This window comes from Ornithodoros turicata, chromosome 1, assembly GCF_037126465.1.
Source record: "Ornithodoros turicata isolate Travis chromosome 1, ASM3712646v1, whole genome shotgun sequence".
Taxonomy (NCBI): Eukaryota; Metazoa; Arthropoda; class Arachnida; order Ixodida; family Argasidae; genus Ornithodoros; species Ornithodoros turicata.
Window position 1 is genome coordinate 212,473,224 of NC_088201.1, and position 18,437 is coordinate 212,491,660.

The following is an 18,437-nucleotide window of genomic DNA, read 5'->3' on the forward strand; positions in this document are numbered from 1 at the left end:
GTGCACGTATACGGGGACCAGCTCCCGTGGCATAGTGGTCAGGATTATCGCTTTCCGCGCCGAGACTGTGAGGTGACACGGGTTCGAATCCTGACATCGGCTGTGCTGTCTGAGGCTTTCCCCGGGTTTTCCGAAGACTTTTTAGATGAATGTTAGCACAGTTCCCCTTGAAGTCCGCCCAGTCCCCCACTCCTTGCTGCTGTTCGCTCTCCATCTGTCCACGTCTGTACGTCGCTCATAACCACAGTTGCTTCGCGGCGCTAGCACGGCATTTAAAAAAAACGTATACGGGAATTTTAATATATCAGGAATTGACTGGGATACTGTCTATTTGTCCAGTTCCTGCGCTAACACATCCTGGAAGGCTAAACTTTGATCAATTTTGCCCATCTTAATGGTCTCAAACAGTTCAGCCGTATTTGTAATAGTGCTGGAACTGTCCTCGACCTTGCTCTTGTTAGATCACCAATTTGGGGTACTGTGAGGCGGTACAGCCACTGTCGCGTATTGAGAAATTCCACGTGCCTTTTGTTATTTCTTTTTTATTCCCGTCTTCGTGCGTTCCATTCACTAGTCAGTCCTGGTTTTCTTTTTCATGTGGGATTATTTAAACATCTATAAATTACATTCACGAGCGTAACTGTGCCTCTGTGTTCAGTGAAACGTTTGTTGAATCGGCTTTAAACAAACTCACTGACATTGTCGTAAGCGGTACGGAGGCTTTCGTTCCCGATAGTATATCTCGTCCTTCTAAATACCCTCAATGGTTTTCCAGGGAACTTAAATATCAATTACGCCAGAAGCTTCACTGTCATCATTTAAGACGGAAATTTGTGACTTTCCACAGGAATTTATATGCGGGAGGTCGGCAGAGACCAATCTGTGTACATTCATGCAGGGTGCAGGGTGTAGATCTTGCAGCACGAACTGCATACAATCGATCACCGCCCATTTACCATAGGCAAGGTGCTGGGCGCATGGTCCAGTCCCGCTCATACACGCCAAGGTATGCGTCACCTTTGGGACTTCCTGTCATCAACAGGCCTCCCCACCCTGCTTTGATTACCGGACCCCTTATCATCTCCATCATCATCTCTCATCACGTACAAGTGGCACTGGGGCAGCGCCTAGCCTGCTGGCCGGCATCAGCCCCATCTCATCATCGTATCTCTATGTGTGTGTGTGCGTGTATTTGATTCTGGCCAAGTGGATACAGTTTATTATGCTATGTCAAAAGCGTTCGACAAGGTGAGCCATCTATCGTTGTTATACAAGCTCTCGGACTATGGCTTATCTTCTGCATATTGCGAATGGTTCGAAAGTTAACTCCGTGATCGGTTGAATCATGCTCGTGTCTCTAGTTGTTTCTCTGGTTGTTATTGGTCCTTTAGTGGTGTACCTTAGGGAAGCAATCTAGGACCCTTATTGTTTTCTATTTTTGTTCAAGATATTGAAGATATCGAAGCGCTCCAATATCTTAATGCATGCTGGTGATATTAACATTTTTCGGCACGCTAGTTGCCTTGGTGATTGCGCACGATTACAACCAGATGTTCTGTCAATTTGACAATGGTGGTGGTGGTTATAGTGAAAGAGCTTGCCATATTCACAATGGCGTTTGTGAATGGTCCTTCCTTAAACCAATAGAAGACAAAGTTGATTTCTTTTTCTCGAAAACGTGATCCGCAGTGTTAATACTATCAACTCACTCATGTCACTATATCTAGTGTGGATGTTATACGTGACCTTGGCGTACTGTTAGAAAACGCTGTACGGTTTTGTCAGCATGTGTGCTCTATTTCTAATGCTTCCCTGCGTGTCCTTGGTTTCATATTAAGGATCATGATTTCCGGGAACCCTATTTGTGTCATTAGGTCCCGTACATCCTTGATACGCAGTAAGTTGGAATCGTCTTCAGTTATATGTGGAATTCTTGGCTCAGGCTTCTTCTACTGAGAGAGTGCACAAGAAGTTTACTGCTACCTTGTATGATAAATACTTTGAACATGCTTGTTTTTTTTTTAAATTACGTCACTGTACTTGATATGATTAACATGTCTACTTTGTCTTCAAGAAAGACACTTCGAGACTTTTTCTTTTTGGTGTGAATTAATTCATAACGTTATTGATTCTCCCATTCAATGTTTGTTTTTATGCGCCAAGTAGCGTTCCTGTCAGACTGTTTACCCGTCTGTGCATTTGAATTCTGGCCCTTCGCATTGTATATTCAACGTAAATATAACGCGTCCTCCCGTGACAGTGATATTTTTTCCACCTGTCTTGTTTTTCAACGTGGATTATTTAGCTTGGTGCATTAGGCCCTTGGTTCATGACCCTTGGTTTTTGTTCTTACATTGCTGTAAGCTGTATTTGAATTTTCACAACGCACTATCTAGTAGGGTTTTCCGTTGATGGGCACTCTTAAATAAATAAACGTAAATAAATACCGCCGTTGTTTGGTAACTGTAGCATGCGTTTTTGGTATTCATAATTTAAATGCCGTGTATGCTCAGAAAGGGGCTAGTGCCCCTTTTAACCTCACATGAAATTAGGGTATCTTGTTGGCTTGGCATGCTGCTTGTCTACCCTTGAACATTAGCACTCCTTTGCGTTTTAAAACGCGCCTTTTTAACCACTTAGAGTTTGCGGTATTAAATGCATAGCATGGCAGTTCATGTTCGGTGTCCCTCCCTTTATTTTTTGTCGGAAACAAAGTCGTTGTTGAGTAAGGCTACTGATCGCTGGCAAGTACATGTAGCTCACTATATTAGTAATTGGAAAGCTTTTGTTTCTTCCTACCGGGACACTGTCCTCTGCTCTCCTAGTATTTATTCACACAGAATGCAAGAAGCATTACAGAAATGTTTCTCTGTTATGACTATAGCCTATCAACCGAATAGAAACGAAAGTGCGCTTTACTTACAAAATGTCATCCCTGTGTGTCGTAATTGCAGAATGCTGTTTTAAAAACGATTAGTGGGTAAAGTGGATGTGAGGCAAATGGGGAGGTCGTTCCAATCATGATATGTGGGAGGAACAAAGAGATCAGTGGTAGGTTTAACATGGGTTTAACATCTGTTACTTCTACCTGTTTTTTTTTTTTTTTTTCAATGTTCAGTAGTAGACGTGCGGGAGGTGCATGTGGTAGGATGAAGGACTTGAGTGTGCCGTGAATTTTTGTGGTGCATATCCTATGGAAAAAGCAGTAGCGTGAATTTATCTGGTGCACGGTGATAATAGGTGGCACTAGCCATCAAAACATATACTTTCTTGACCAAGGACTTTGCTGACTCCTCCACTTTACAAATATCTCGTGATTGGAACTATCTGTTGAATAGCTTGGTACGCATTTTCTGAAAAATAATCTCAAAGTGATATTTATGATTATATGACTGCGGCACGGTTATTTTGCAACCAAGCATGTTGTTTTTCTACAACAATTTTAGGCCACACCTGCAATGACAAACACTCTGTAACGTCATTGCGTCTTCACTTCACACAGTCACTCCATACAAAATCATCAATATCTATCAAGATGTAAATCAATATACGTACTATCTATACATGAGCGATTTAAGGTCTTTATGACCAGCATAAGACGTTAAGATATTTCCTCGCCTTTATTGGGAAGTGCTCAGCTATTATAAAGGTCATATTTACTACCGCCGCCATACTGAATGTGTAATGTGTGCAGTGGAATGTGCATGTGGAGCTGCATTTCAATGTTAACAGATGTTGTACTACATGTCCTGTATTTTCTTTCTTACAGGAGTGTACCGTGTATCAGCCCTGGAGAGGTAGCAAGCTGAGGAACACAGCAACAACCTACAAGGAAGTAATGGGTACTGCTTGGAAAACAGCAGAAGCGTAAAGGACCGTTTTAATTGGTAAGCACGTACACTTAATGTATGAGACACTGTAAATCTCAAATATTGTTTTGATCCCTGCATATCGAACAGAGTTTCAACCTTTCCAAACTTGCAATCAGGCTTTCGGATTTTTTCACCCTTTCTCTGTATGTACAATTATGGTCGATACTGTGCTCTATGACTTCTGTCACACTTTATTGCATGACTTGCAAATGCATTGGAGGAAGACACACACAATTACATATCCTACAGTAGTGTCCCCACATGTGTGGGAATCAGTGCTTTTCACGCTTCAACCAAACGCCGTCTCTCTGGTGACTGTGAAAATTACGGGAAGGATCTGGCAACATAGCTGCCATTAAAATTCATGTAAATTTTACGGCTTCATTTTTCTTACGACACCGTAATTTTAGCCGGTGAAAAACAGCATTCAGGCTACATCAAAATTATCGTAAATTTAACGGGGCATTACTTCTCCCAAAATGGCTGTTACTTTAATGAGAAAAGTCTGGCAACACAGCTGTCATTAGGATATACGAAAATTATACGGTAATTTTCTTCAGTGTGGTTTCATCCTGATCCTGCGTTACGATGTAGTTTCTGCATATCTGGTTGGAGCGGAAATCTGTTCTTTATCCCGAGAAGTGAAATGATCACGAAACGCAAATCCCACTGCATTCATTCCTCGAGTGCATTAAGCATGAACTGCATTTCGAGAGGACAAAGGTACAAATGCTTGCTTATATCCGTGTGCAGGTTGGGACTAAAGTTTGCGGAACATGCACGCAGCGTGCATCTTCCGCGCGACAGCCTAGCGGCCGCCGTAAGCGGGTGTGTCCACTATTTCGGAGGGGCGGAAGCGTGCACTGCTGGCAACACACAGCGGTAGCTTCCACTTCCCAGGCTAAGCCAAGCCACACCGGAACCACCACTGTGTGTCGCTGACAACGCACACTTTCACCCCTCCGAGACAGTGAACTCTCCCGCTTCCGGCAGTCGCCAGGGTGTCGCACCGAAGAGAAAGGAAAAGCACGTCGCTCGCGTGTTCCGTAAACCTTTGTCCGAACCTGTGCAACCCAATTGCGTGTACAATTCGACGTGTGTTCACTTCATTCATACTTGAGTATTTATGCAGCCGTCGACGCATGACGAAAGTGACACGGCACGTATCGCTTAGAGGCATAGTAATGTGCAACATATTTGAGAATCATAAGGCATTGAGAGATACAGACTGATAATAGTGAGCAGTATACCATGTGCTCTCGCAATGCCCCATGTTCAGTTTGTTAGGAAGGTTTATTTGCATGTACAGCTGTTCCAGATATTCAGAAACGGGAATACACACAATTACTTCTCAAAGGAAAAGGTTGCTTGCTCGTTATCTGCTGTTCCCCATGCAGAAAATAAAATATTTCTCAAACCCCGAAGCTTCTGTTCGGCTGTCAGTAGAAATGGTGCCCTCTCATCCCGGAATTTGCTCGCAAAACTGTCCCACGGATGGTGACATGCGATTTAAGCAATTCACTTACTAGTGGAGTCAGGCGGCGAGGCGTCAGGAGATGCGGTTATATCTGTGTCGTTATCCTCAGGTGTATCCAATGCCCTCATTGCGTGAGTAAATGGCTGCAGTTCCAGATGAGCATCGGTGGTAATGTGCTCCTCATTTCTGCGTAGTTCTTCTGTGCTGCTTGTGGCACTCTCGTTCTCCGATAATGTCTGTGATGCTGATAATATTTAAAAAACGAAATCAATATACGCTCCCGATGAATCTAAGGACAGCAAAGGTACACAGTGTAACATCGCCCTTGAGAGTGACCTTATTCTATCTTGCTACGTGCCCCAATACGCTAAAACAGTTTGTCCTCGCGCAAGGGAGAGTGAAGAGCTTGTAGAAACCACGTGGCCAAGTGTCTGTCCACTCACAAAGCAGAAATCAAGGGGACATTTGAAGGCTGTCGTGGGTGTGCCGCGAATCTCACCCTGTGAAGATAGTTCAAGATACGGTCTTGTTTGCGAAGGTGATGAATGACGTCGCTTCACGGCCAGTAGGGAAGAGAGAAAGCCCGAGGAGGCTGCGCCGTCAGCTAGACAATTTGCATTCTCGTAACCGTAGGCTTTTTGTGCAAGTTTGGAAGTGTTCGTGCAAGCTCGTCGGCCCAGACATGCCCCAGTGATAGCGGTTACAGGGTTTCCAACATGCGTTCTGTTGTACCGTCAAGTTATATTTTTAAGACTTACTATTGGCCTAGGCATCAGTAGGGGCACTAAGTCATCCACTGACGTCACAAACAAAAATGAATTCACCGTCGTAACAAAACGCATTCGCTAATAAGATTTTGTGAACTAAGGTTTCTTACATCCTGTGAAGATTCCAGCCATGATGATGATGATGATGAGAACAGCGGTCACAATTTCGAAGAGTAGAGACCTGCAATGCAAAGACAGAACAGAGAACAAAATAAAACATTTCACCTGCATCTCAGACTATCTAAAATACCATACGATAGTCTGTTCTGGGGGTTAAATTTATAAATCAGGGCGTAGTTTTTCAGTGTACGGGTGACATTTCCTTCAGTACGAGACGACACTAAATCAACGGACACGATGGGGAACTCAAATTAACAGAATGGAATATTTATGATGAAAGATTGAAGTCACTGAAAAGGTTAGCCAGCTGTAGGACTGGAACCCACATCTTCTGTATTACCGGTCCAGGGTTCTACCAATTGAGCTAAGCTAACTCACCACCCGTGCGACTTCAAAGGGCGCGTCATCTAAAAGGACAAATCAACCACTCTCTCATCCCTCTTCCACTCGTGCATTTTTCTCACTCATACATACATTCATACGACGGGAACGACACCATCGGCAGCTGTTGAACATGAGAGAACCGATGTTCTGAGGCTGGAACACATACGAGGAGTGTTCAAGTCAAACCGGGACTTTTCATTTTTTGCAAAACTAAAATGAACTTACATGCGAGAAATTATTTTTATTTTTCAACGTAATCTTCAGCTGCACTAATGCGCTTGTCCCAGTGTTTCACGAGGCCTTGGAATCCAGCAGGGTAGAAATCTTTACCAGCGCTTGGCAGCCATGATCGAACCGTATTCTTGACCTCGTCGACGCAGCTGAAGTGGGGCCCCCAAGGAACGCCTTCAGTGGCCCGAGGAGATGGAAATCGATCGGGACGAGGTCTAGACTGTATCCTAGATCTTGGAGGCTTTCCGTATGTCGAACGTAAAAAGGACATCCTCACCATTGGATCCCGAAAGTGCCAAAGAGCGGAGAGCGGGAGCTCAAGTGGAGAGCTTGGACGAAGGTACAGACAAGCGGTTGGAGCACTACTGTACCTCTCGGACAGAACAAGGCCGGAACTGGCGTTCGCAACTGCCTACACGAGCCAATTGAGCTACCCGAGCGAGGAGCACTGGAGTGGAATAAAACACATCATTCGCAACGTGAAGCAAACAATCAGGGGCTGTTTTACCGCCGAAGCGCAAACAGCGCTCATGCTTTTTGCGACGCGGATCGGGCTGGAGACAAGAAGGACCGAAAGTCTTTCAGCGGATACGCAATCACGTTGGCAGGTTCTGCTATCTCATCGAGCAGCAAAAATCAGCAAACTGCAGCGCTGTCAACGGTCGAAGCAGAATACATGGCAATGCGTCAGGCAGCAAGGGAGGTGCTATAGCTTCAGCATTTCGAGAAGAAATGGGCCCTAAGAACTCACACGGATATCGCAAATGTTGTTCGCACACAACCAGGCAGCAACCTCTCTTAGAACCAACCAGATGGCATCAGAACGGAGCAAGCATATTGAGATCAAGGAGCAGTAATTACTAATATACGGACTAAATAATTAGATGATGGCATATCTTATATCAATTTTATATCGAGTGTTTTTGTGAATCAAAGTTAAACAAGATATCATTGTAGCGTGACTGACGGTCGGCTCGACGAGGATGTTGCCAATATACCAGGGTCTTCGTTAATGGCGGACTGGAATTTGTAGATAGGGTAAGATTACCGTTGTCCCCGTGACCGACCAGAAGCAAAGTTTCATTGAAGAAGAAAAATTGAAACTTCGTTAATTGAATGAGCTGAAATAACGCGAAACTGGGGGATTTTTTTTTTTCGCACGACTGATCGGTGGTTAGTTCTAAAAGACGATTTCGTCTGGCTTGGCAGGCGTTACACCGAGTTAAGTAGACAACATTGGAGGAGCTGTAGTCTAGATGTGCATTGATTTTGACGGAAATGCTAGTGTATGCTCTTAACTGATTGAGCCCTTTACATTAGTTTGCAAATCTGACATCTACTGCCGTTGCATGAATGGCAGTCAGTTTGTGAATTTTCGGGTTCTGTTACTTGAGAGCGAACTAAGCTATCTTCTAAGCTGCGTTTAGTTGGTTAAGATACCTTCCCATGATATCATCGCTTGAACAGATTTTCCTATATCGTAGAGCCTGGCAGTAGGGGATAGTCAATTTTGTGTGTCGTGGGTGGCAACTGTTGAATGACAAATACTGGTGAATCCTTAGGCTCACGATAAAGATCAGCAGTAAAGCAGCATCAGTTATTTTATCTTGCACATTCAGGAAGTTAGCTGTGATTGCTGGGCAGGAATCGGTGAACTTTATAGAGGGACGCAACAGGTTGAAATTCCGTATAAATTCTAGCAGGTGGTCTTCTGAGTGTGGTCAGATCATAAATGTCACCAAGATAGCGCTTGTAAAGAGAATGCTTTAGTTCGCGTTCATTCGAGAACTTTTCTTCCAAAGCTCCCACGAATAGAATTACATAATTAGGTGCCATTAGGGTATTCATAGCTGCCGTTGATATGTAAGTATTGTTTGCCGTTGTATTCGAAGTTGTTATTAATTTCAGAATCAATTTTAGTAGCGTAGACAGGACACATGAATCACATGGAGTTTCCGAGTATTCTGAAAAGACAGCCTCTGCGACCGAAATGGCGTCTTCGTGCGGGCATGCCCAAGAATTAGGGACAAAACGTAAAGCAGGCTTCACCTAAAACAGCTCCCATAGAGCCTGTGTATTTTGGAACGAAAAGGGCGTGCTACATATTCTGCTGGCAGCGCTTTGCATTCGTTCTCTAATGGCATGTTACCTCTGCCAAGACGAAACTTTTGAGCATTTTTTTGAGCATGAATAGTGGCATCTTCAAGGTTCCATTCGGGTTCCAAATTTTGAACATGTAAAGGAGCCTTCAATCGCCGCACGAACGCGTAGCGGCGAAGCCTACGTTCAAGGCCACGCGCAACCACAGGTTTGGGAAATGGCTCGCCGCAGAAGAGACTACAACAGATAAAGAAGACACATAACAAATAACAATACGAGGAGCAAAGATTTGTGTGTTACTTCACGTGGTAAGGGTATATGATATAAAAAGCTAAAAACTTGACAGCTGTTAGGAAAAGTAACATCGTTGAGCAAACGTGTGTACATTATGGCTGTTACGAAGTCTGTTGGTATCTGCTAAACTGTGAAAAATCAAACAAAACACAAAATAAAGGTGTGGTCGGAGTGAACGGCACAACAAAAACAACAATAAATGATGACAATGAGATGGGGTGTTTCACCGCGGAGGTGCGCACCCTACCCCACTGCACGTGGAGCATTATGTGAAGATGATGAACGAAGGATGAAAACACAAGAAAGAACTAAAATGAACGGCAGCAAATAGATCAACGACAGCTTAAGACGAGACATGTACTACTTTGCATTGGAAAATGTGATATCTGAGGTTCTACGATGTGCTAGGGTTTCAAACCAAGTTTATCGAGGATAGGTTAATAATTATAGACACCAATGCGTCGGTCATAGAGAATGTACAATGACTCCAAGGGATTCGATGCTGTCATTCGGTCAATCTCTTATCTTTGAAAATTACTGAAGCTAATTATGTATACCATTTCAGTTAGCCATCGAACACTGATGCGACCGGCTAGGAAAGATATCCGAGAGGCCAGGTATGTTAGGCGCCCAAACGGCACGTCCGGGGCTCTCATAAATTTTGAATAACAACTATGGCACCTAACAAAGGACAACCTGTATATCCTCATGTGTTTCCATACTGACTCCCGGAAGAATTCGAGGCTCGTTCGAGTAGACCGAATATAAAATCGTGTTTATGAAATAGCGCAAAAAAAAAAAAAACTAACAAATTGGACTCGGTTGCAAAATTTTAGACATACAAAAATAAAATATTTGACTAAAATTGGCGGGCTAAAGTGTGCCTAACGAACCATCAGTTTGCTTATAGAAACAAGGTATTCTGAGGCACGATAGGTCTATAAGTTGAGTGAATGTTGGCGTGGATATGTCGCGGTGACGTAGATGGTGTCGTCTAGACGCAAAAAATGCTGGAGGCTTGAAGGCTCGGCAGTGCAGAGAACCTACGGATACGCATGTAAGATGAGGGAAGTAGGACAATCATGCACGCACACGCATGACGCTGAACTATAAAACCGATCTGTATATTCCGAAACTCCGAGTGGCTGAACACACCGTTTGTATAGGCTGCCAGTTTCGTTTCTTCTTTCTCGCTCTCTCCTTTTTCCTTTTTCTTTTCTTTTTTTTTTTAGGGGGGGGGGGGAGACAATTTATGATACAGCTATAGGATGTCAGGCTTCCTCGCGAACGCAGGAGCCTCTCTCTAGGGAGGAAAGCGCAATTGTAAAAGGCGGTCACGTGTTCCGTTTGTATTATAACACATTGCTCTGCTCTCTTTTGATCACAATAATGCTCGTTGCCTTGTCAATATCATCTGCATTTTTTAGATGCTGTAGATATGTCGTTCACCTCGAAACTGCAAAAAAAGTTAAGAAGTCATGACTTCTGTTGTTTGAGTTTCATTTGCGATTTTGTGGCGACTTTCTGTTCTATCTATCAAAGTCTATCAAAATAAGCACAATTTCTGACAACGAAAAAAAAAAAAAAACGTATCGTGCTGCGTTCCTGTCTTTTATTTTCCATACTGAATACAGCTAACGCCGTAGTGGCTCAAATCTATCCCTATTGCAGCCTAATGCCGCGTGCTTTTCGACAGCCGTACTCCTGGCTTTTCTTTTCGTCAGTGGAGAGGGTTCTAGCGGGTGTGCTGTCTCATCAGCGTATTTCTTCTGAAGATTTACTATCTTGATCCAGCCGTCGTACATGCTCGCGCTTTCAGCAGACTGCTTGGGACAGTGTTGTTCGCTGTCGCGTCTTTTTTCATTCGATCATCTTTGTTTCCGTAGGTGTGAAGAAAAATTTATTGACTAGTTGATAAGCAACTGCGTGCACCACGTACAAGTCAGTTGTGTAGCATCGATTGCTAGTACGTATGAGTTGAATAAATATGAATGAAGCAGGATGAACATTTGATTTACACATAAGAGTTAGTGACGTCTTCATGTTGGGAAAAACTTCGCATGGTTGCATATGGGATCACAATGTCCTCCTTTTAACGTTGAAGCCAAAATAATCGGGGGCACTCCAAACGACGTTACTCAGTCTGTGACGCAACATTTGCCTCAGCTTGCCGTCGTCAGGATCTTTGGACGTCGTTCCCGATTTCCGTTCTTAGCTCACACTGCGTCATAGAGTCCACATCTAACATGCGTGACATGCCCTGGTTGAGTTCAACACTTATATGTGGCCTCTTTCCTCTTGGATGCCATCTTCTTCCCAGTACATGACGTCACGTTTCTGATATCTCCTAGCCTGTAGCGCAGATGAATTTTCTTCTATCCTTTAACATATTTTAGCCCATTCCATGCTTCGTCCCATTTGTTTGTTCGCCGATGATGTAGGTTCTCTAAGGCACAATTTTTCTTTTTTAGTCCTTGGCTAGAAGGCCATCCTAGTCAGCGCTGCTGCATGTGGCTCATCGCGGCGTGATGCGAAAAAACATGTATATACGGGGTCACGCTCTACTGTCCGTACCCCTTGCATTTGTTTCCCAGATCTAGAAACATAGTTAGGACGTTTAACGTCTCCTGACGCAGATCTTTCCCTGCAGTATCTTGCTCAATTCTTTTACAACACCTCTGAAAAGACCCCATAACTATGCTAGTTCATCTCTGGTGTCCGAGGGCAGGGCTGGGGTCGCAAGGCGTGGTAGACTCTCAAGAAGTAAATCGTCATTCTTCCCTGTTAATGATGTGAATTTAGCAACTTCCGTTTTGCTGTCAGTGAGCAGTCTGACGTTCGCACCAGATCCGTTTATAATCTCTGCCAGCTTTCTCACGGACGTGTAATATATTCCTTGTATATTCCCATACAGATTATCGCATACCCTTTTAGCAATTATTCGTTCTATGGCAGTCTGAAGACAGTGACAGTCTGAAGACAGACTATGGCAGTTCGTTCTATGGCAGTTACAGGCAGTCTGAAGACATATAGGAAGACCCATCTGTTCGTACTCCCGTCGTAGACTCCCAGAATTCTCAGCCGCAGAAAATAGGGGCACAAAAGCTCTTGCATACAGGAACAATAGCAAGAACGCGCAAGAGCGCAGAGCGAATAAGCTTTGGCAACGTCCTAGCATACTTCCTACTCAAGACAAGACCGCAGTGCTATCAGGTCCAGTAGATATCTTGATGAACAAGGAATGATTTCATTAGATGAAGTATGCAAGGAAAAAAAAAAGTCACTAAAATCAAAGGAAACAATAAGTGGGTCGTTACTTTTGTGCACGGGTTTCGTTGATAGCTGCTGTAATCCCCCTCGCCTTTCTGTCTGTCATGTGGTTAACGCGGAAGCCGTGATGAAGCGGGCAACTCAACACGATACAGATAAAATAATAATTCCGCGCTTGATGCCCCGGTACGAGTACATCATGAGCCGTGCAGCAGTGGCCGGTCTGCAACCGCTGTAAGAAAAAAAGAAAAGAAAAAAAAAACAAAGAGAGAGAGAGAGAGAGAGAGAAACTTCAGTAGTCGAGTGGCATCGGCGAGTCCCGCAAAAGAAGCTGATTATCGCTCTTATCTCTTATCGCTCTCAAAGCATGTACGCGGAAGGTGGACGGTTGTTTTCTGTGAGACGTACAGACTCATGTATTTATTTCCCCTGTTGATCATGGAGGCAATACAAACGGGAGGTTAGCATTTCGTAGCATAATGTTAACATAGCAGCATACAACCACATGAAAAAAATGTGCAGATACGTGGAGGTAAATAAACAAGTACATGAAACATTTTGGTCAACTGGAGGAAATAATGACAACACGTACAAAGTGGAAATTGAAAAACGGCAATGCAGCGCAATGGTCATGCCAGCCAGACGCGTGAGCCTTCCTCCTTCATCTCCCCCTCTTCATCCCTTCCCCCAGCAAAGTGCCGCCAGTGTAGGCATGCAGATCGCTCCAATTTCCACGTCACCCCTCCGCACGCAATGGTCGCTTAAGCATTTCTTAAATTGTTTGGCATCGGTAATCGAACGCATATAAGCACTTGAATTAAGGATCCTCTTAGGTATTATTATGATAATCAATTTTGTGAAACGAACACTCACAAGTTATTGTTCGGCCAGTGGAAAGCAGACGCAGATGTACGGCAACATGAAAAACTTAGTGCGGCACCCCCCATTGTTCTCTATGGAACCCCGCTTCATTGTCCCTGATGTTTTGCACATGAAGATACGAATAGTCGAGCAGCTTCTTGAAAACCTGCTATGGAAATGCAGGACGTAGACACTGCTAATAGTGTGCGCGATCCAAAAGGAAAAGACACGTCCGTGAGAAAGCTGGCAGAGATTATAAACGGATCTGGTGCGAACGTCAGACTGCTCACTGACAGCAAAACGGAAGTTGCTAAATTCACATCATTAACAGGGAAGAATGACGATTTACTTCTTGAGAGTCTACCACGCCTTGCGACCCCAGCCCTGCCCTCGGACACCAGAGATGAACTAGCATAGTTATGGGGTCTTTTCAGAGGTGTTGTAAAAGAATTGAGCAAGATACTGCAGGGAAAGATCTGCGTCAGGAGACGTTAAACGTCCTAACTATATTTCTAGATCTGGGAAACAAATGCAAGGGGTACGGACAGTAGAGCGTGACCCCGTATATACATGTTTTTCGCATCACGCCGCGATGAGCCACATGCAGCAGCGCTGACTAGGATGGCCTTCTAGACAAGGACTAAAAAAGGAAAATTGTGTCTTAGAGAACCTACATCATCGGCGAACAAACAAATGGGACGAAGCATGGGATGGGCTAAAATATGTTAAAGGATAGAAGAATTCATCTGCGCTACAAGCTAGGAGATATCAGAAACGTGACGTCATGTACTGGGAAGAAGATGGCATCCAAGAGGAAAGAGGCCACGTATAAGTGTCGAACTCAACCAGCGCGTGTCACGCAGGTTAGATGTGGACTCTATGACGCGAGGTGAGCTAAGAACGGAAATTGGGAACGACGTCCAAAGATCCAGACGACGGCAAGCTGAGGCAAATGTTGCATCACAGCTTGAGTAACGTGGTTTGGAGTGCCCCCGATTGCTTTGGCTTCAACGTTAAAAGGAGGACATTGTGATCGCATATGCAGGCAGGCGAAGTTTTTCCCAACATGAAGACGTCACTAACTCTTATGTGTAAATCAAATGTTCATCGTGCTTCATTCGTATCTATTCAACTCATACGTATTAGCAATCGATGCTACACAACGGACTTTTACGTGGTGCACGCAGTTGCTTATCAACTGGTCAATAAACTTTTCTGCACACCTACAGAAACAAAATAGAGAAACCGACACTGAAGATATTTTCTGTTTTTTCTGAAGATGTTTCTGTATTTTGTTTATGTGATCTAGAGGAGTTGACTCCCGTCTTCGTATACGCTTCACCTACAGAAACAAAGATGATCGAATGAAAGAAGCCGCGATAGCGAACAACACAGTCCCAAGCAGCCTGCTGAAAGCGCGAGCAGCAAGATTGTAAATCTTCAGAAGAACTACGCTGATAAGACAGCACACCTGCTAGAACCCTCTCCACTGACGAAAAGAAAAGCCAGGAGTACGGCTGTCGAAAAGCACGCGGCATTAGGCTGCAGTAGGGATAGATTTGAGCCACTACGGCTTTTGCTGTATTAAGTATGGAAAATAAAAGACAGGAAAGTAGAACGATATAGTTTCTTTACTTTTCTATTTTTTTTCGATGTCTGAAATTGTGCTTATTTTGAGAGATTTTGAGAGATGACGACAACAGAAAGTCGCCAGATAATCGCAAATCAAACAGCAGCATCAATCAACGGCAGAAAGTCGTGATTTCTTAACTTTTTTTGTAGTTTCGAGGTGAACGACATATCTACAGTGTCTAAATAATGCAGACGACATCGACAAGGCAACGAGCATCATTGTGGTCAAAAGAGAGCAGAGTAATGTGTTGTAATACAAACCGACCACGTGACCGCCTTTGCGCTTTCCTCCCTAGAGAGAGGCTCCTGCGTTCGCGAGGAAGCCTGACATCCTATAGCTGTATCATAAATTGTCTTCAGGTATTAATAAGCCCCCACGCCCCCCCCCCCCCCCCGCAAAAAAAAAAAACGAAAGGAAAAAGGAGAAAGCGAGAAAGAAGAAACGAAACCGGCAGTCTATACAAACGGTGTGTTCATCCACTCGGAGTTTCGGAATATATAGATCGGTTTTATAGTTCAGCGTCATGCGCGTGTGTGTGCATGGTTGTCCTACTTCCCTCATCTTACATGCGTATCCGTAGGTTCTCTGCACTGCCGAGCCTTCAGCCTTCAGCATTTTTTTCGTCTAGAGGACACCGTGACATATCCACGCCAACGTTCACTCAACTTATAGATCTATAGTGCCTCAAAATATCTTGTTTCTACAATCAAACTGATTGTTGGTTCGTTAGTCAATTTTAGTCAAATCTTTTATTTGTGTATGTCTCAAATTTTGCAACCATGTCATTTTTTTCGTTTCCTTTTTTTGTGCGCTATTTCATAAATACGATTGTGCATTCGGTCTACTCGAACGAGCCTCGAATTCTTCCGGGAGTCAGTATGGAAACACATGAGGATATACAGGTTGTCCTTTGTTAGGTGCCACAGTTGTTATTAAAAATTTATGAGAGCCCCGGACGTGCCGTTTGTGCGCCTAACATACCTGGCCTTTCGGATACCTTTCCTAGCCGGTCTCATCAGTGTTCGATGGCTAACTAAAATGGTATACTTAATGAGCTTCACTAATTTTCAGATATAAGAGATTGACCGAATGACAACATTGAATCCCTTGGAGTCATTGACATTCTTTATGACCGACGCATTGGTGTCTATAATTATGAACCTATCCTCGATAAACTTGATTTGACAACCCTAGCACATCGTAGAACCTCAGATATCACATTTTCCTGTGCAAAGTAGTACATGTCGCTTAAGCTGTTGTTGGTCCATTTTCTGCTGTTCATTTTAGTTATTTCTTGTGTTTTCATCCCCCCTTCACCATCTTCACATAATGTTCCACGTGCAGTGGCGTAGGCTAAGCACCTCCGCGGTGAAACACCCCATCTCATCGTCATCATTTATTGTTGTCTTTGTTGTGCCGTTCACTCCGACCACACCTTTATTTTATGTTTTGTTTGATTTCTCACAGTTTAGCAGGTACCAACAGACTTCGTAACAGCCATAATGTACACACGTTTGCTCAACAATTTGACCGTTTTGAAGACCGTTTAACAGGGTTTCCCCCTCACGGTCCCTTATCTCAAGTGTGTTCCTGATTTTGTGTAGCACTAATAAACAAATAAAACAAATAAATAAATAAATAAAACAAAGGAAAAAAAAAAAAAGCAATGTTAGTTCTGGTAACAGCTGTCAAGTTTTTAGCTTTTTATATCCTATACCCTTACCACGTGAAGTATCACACAAATCTTTACTCCCCGTATTGTTATTTCTTATTTGTCTTCTTTATCTGTTTTGGTCTCTTCTGCGGCGAGCCATTTCCCAAACCTGTGGTTGCGCGTGGCCTTGAACGTAGGCTTCGCCGCTACGCGATCGTGCTGCGATTGAAGGCTCCTTTACATGTTCAAAATTTGGAACCCGAATGGAACCTTGAAGATGCCACTATTCATGCTCAAAAAAATGCTCAAAAGTTTCGTCTTGGCAGAGGTAACATGCCATTAGAGAACGAATGCAAAGCGCTGCCAGCAGAATATGTAGCACGCCCTTTTCGTTCCAAAATACACAGGCTCTATGGGAGCTGTTTTAGGTGAAGCCTGCTTTACGTTTTGTCCCTAATTCTTGGGCATGGGATATTAGTATAGAGGGATACTCTATACTAATATCCCACATCGGGCCATTCAGTTAACGAAGTTTCAATTTTCCTTCTTCAATCAAACTTTGTTTCCGACTGATCAAGGGAACAACGCGAATCTTGCCTTATCTACAAATTCCAGTCCACCATAAACGGTGATCCTGGTATATTTTCAACAATAAGACTTTAACTGCTTCGGCAAGGTACAGCTTCCTTTTTTATTTTTCGTTTTTTTTTCAGCTGGACTCATGACACCCTTCCGACCCCAAGGACGATCACATCACGCCTGGACTTTACACAACAACAATCCCGAGGTTGACCTTCTGACGACGGCCAGGCGGAGTGAACCCCGACTGTGACGTCACGCTACACACCTCAAAAGCTTCAAGACACCTTGCTAATTTCTTAGTCCTTTGACCATACCTCTTAGGCACCTTTCTAATAGTTTAAACTCGAATAAATGTAAGTCACCCCCTTTTTTACTTCCCCTACTTGATTTGTTTGCCTTTCAATCCTTCATAACTGTATTTACTTCGCGGCCTTCTGAACTTTTATTCTTCGTCATACACTATACAGGGTCTCTCAGCTAAATGTGACCATATATTTTAAAAATATATCTATCACTTTTTCCGCGATGAAATCAATTGCAATATAGCATATGCTGAAGGGCACTTCCTATGAGGGCATTAGCAGACTCCTAAGGCAATGTCTTAATTAACTTTCAATAATTAACTATTTAATTATAAAAGCTACGAAGTTGCTCCAGTGAGAACATCTGATCTCTTCGGTCACCAGATACCAAAGCCGTTTTCAGAACAAAAATTCGTTCGATAGATTTGTCCTGACGAAGACAGTGCCACTGTCGAAACGTCGAGCATTCTTTTTTTTAATCTATGTGTTAAATTGCCCATTAAATAAATAAGTTTTTGTTAACGTTCCTGTAATCTGTAGTCCAAGACTTATAATTTCACTTTTATATATATATATATATCATGCAACAGCAAATCGAAGCCAAATCTAACGCCGGCTGAGCAGCGCAGCCTTTCTGACCTTCGGGACCGCAGTGACATAGTCGTTAAAAAAGGTGATAAAGGTGATGCAATCTTAGTAATGGACAAACAAAACTACATTAACGAAGGCATCCGGCAATTATTGTGCGCATCCTTCTACAAACTCCTCGAGGCTGGCACTACAGAGGAAATTACGGCTCATATTATCCGCAGTCTAAAAGATCTAAAAGCAAGTAAAAAGATAGATTCCACCCTATACGATTATATACTCCCCAAAGACCCCGCAGCGGG

The 18,437-nt window shown here is 43.5% G+C and overlaps 1 protein-coding gene and 1 long non-coding RNA gene across 2 annotated transcripts in view; one reads left to right on the forward strand and one right to left on the reverse strand.

The window, feature by feature from the left end:
- Positions 1–18,437, reverse strand: part of LOC135379032 (caspase-3-like) — a 179,280-nt gene that overhangs the window by 125,611 nt on the left and 35,232 nt on the right. The window contains exons 2-3 of the mRNA XM_064612279.1: positions 6,227–6,297; positions 5,399–5,593 (exon numbers count right to left, since the gene is read on the reverse strand). Coding sequence (XP_064468349.1) covers positions 5,399–5,593; positions 6,227–6,297 — 266 coding nt within the window. The remainder of the gene's footprint in view (positions 1–5,398; positions 5,594–6,226; positions 6,298–18,437) is intronic.
- Positions 1,719–17,693, forward strand: LOC135379033 (uncharacterized). Its single transcript, XR_010418678.1, has 3 exons — positions 1,719–1,897; positions 3,770–3,887; positions 17,377–17,693. It is a non-coding gene; the product is annotated as an uncharacterized LOC135379033 (long non-coding RNA).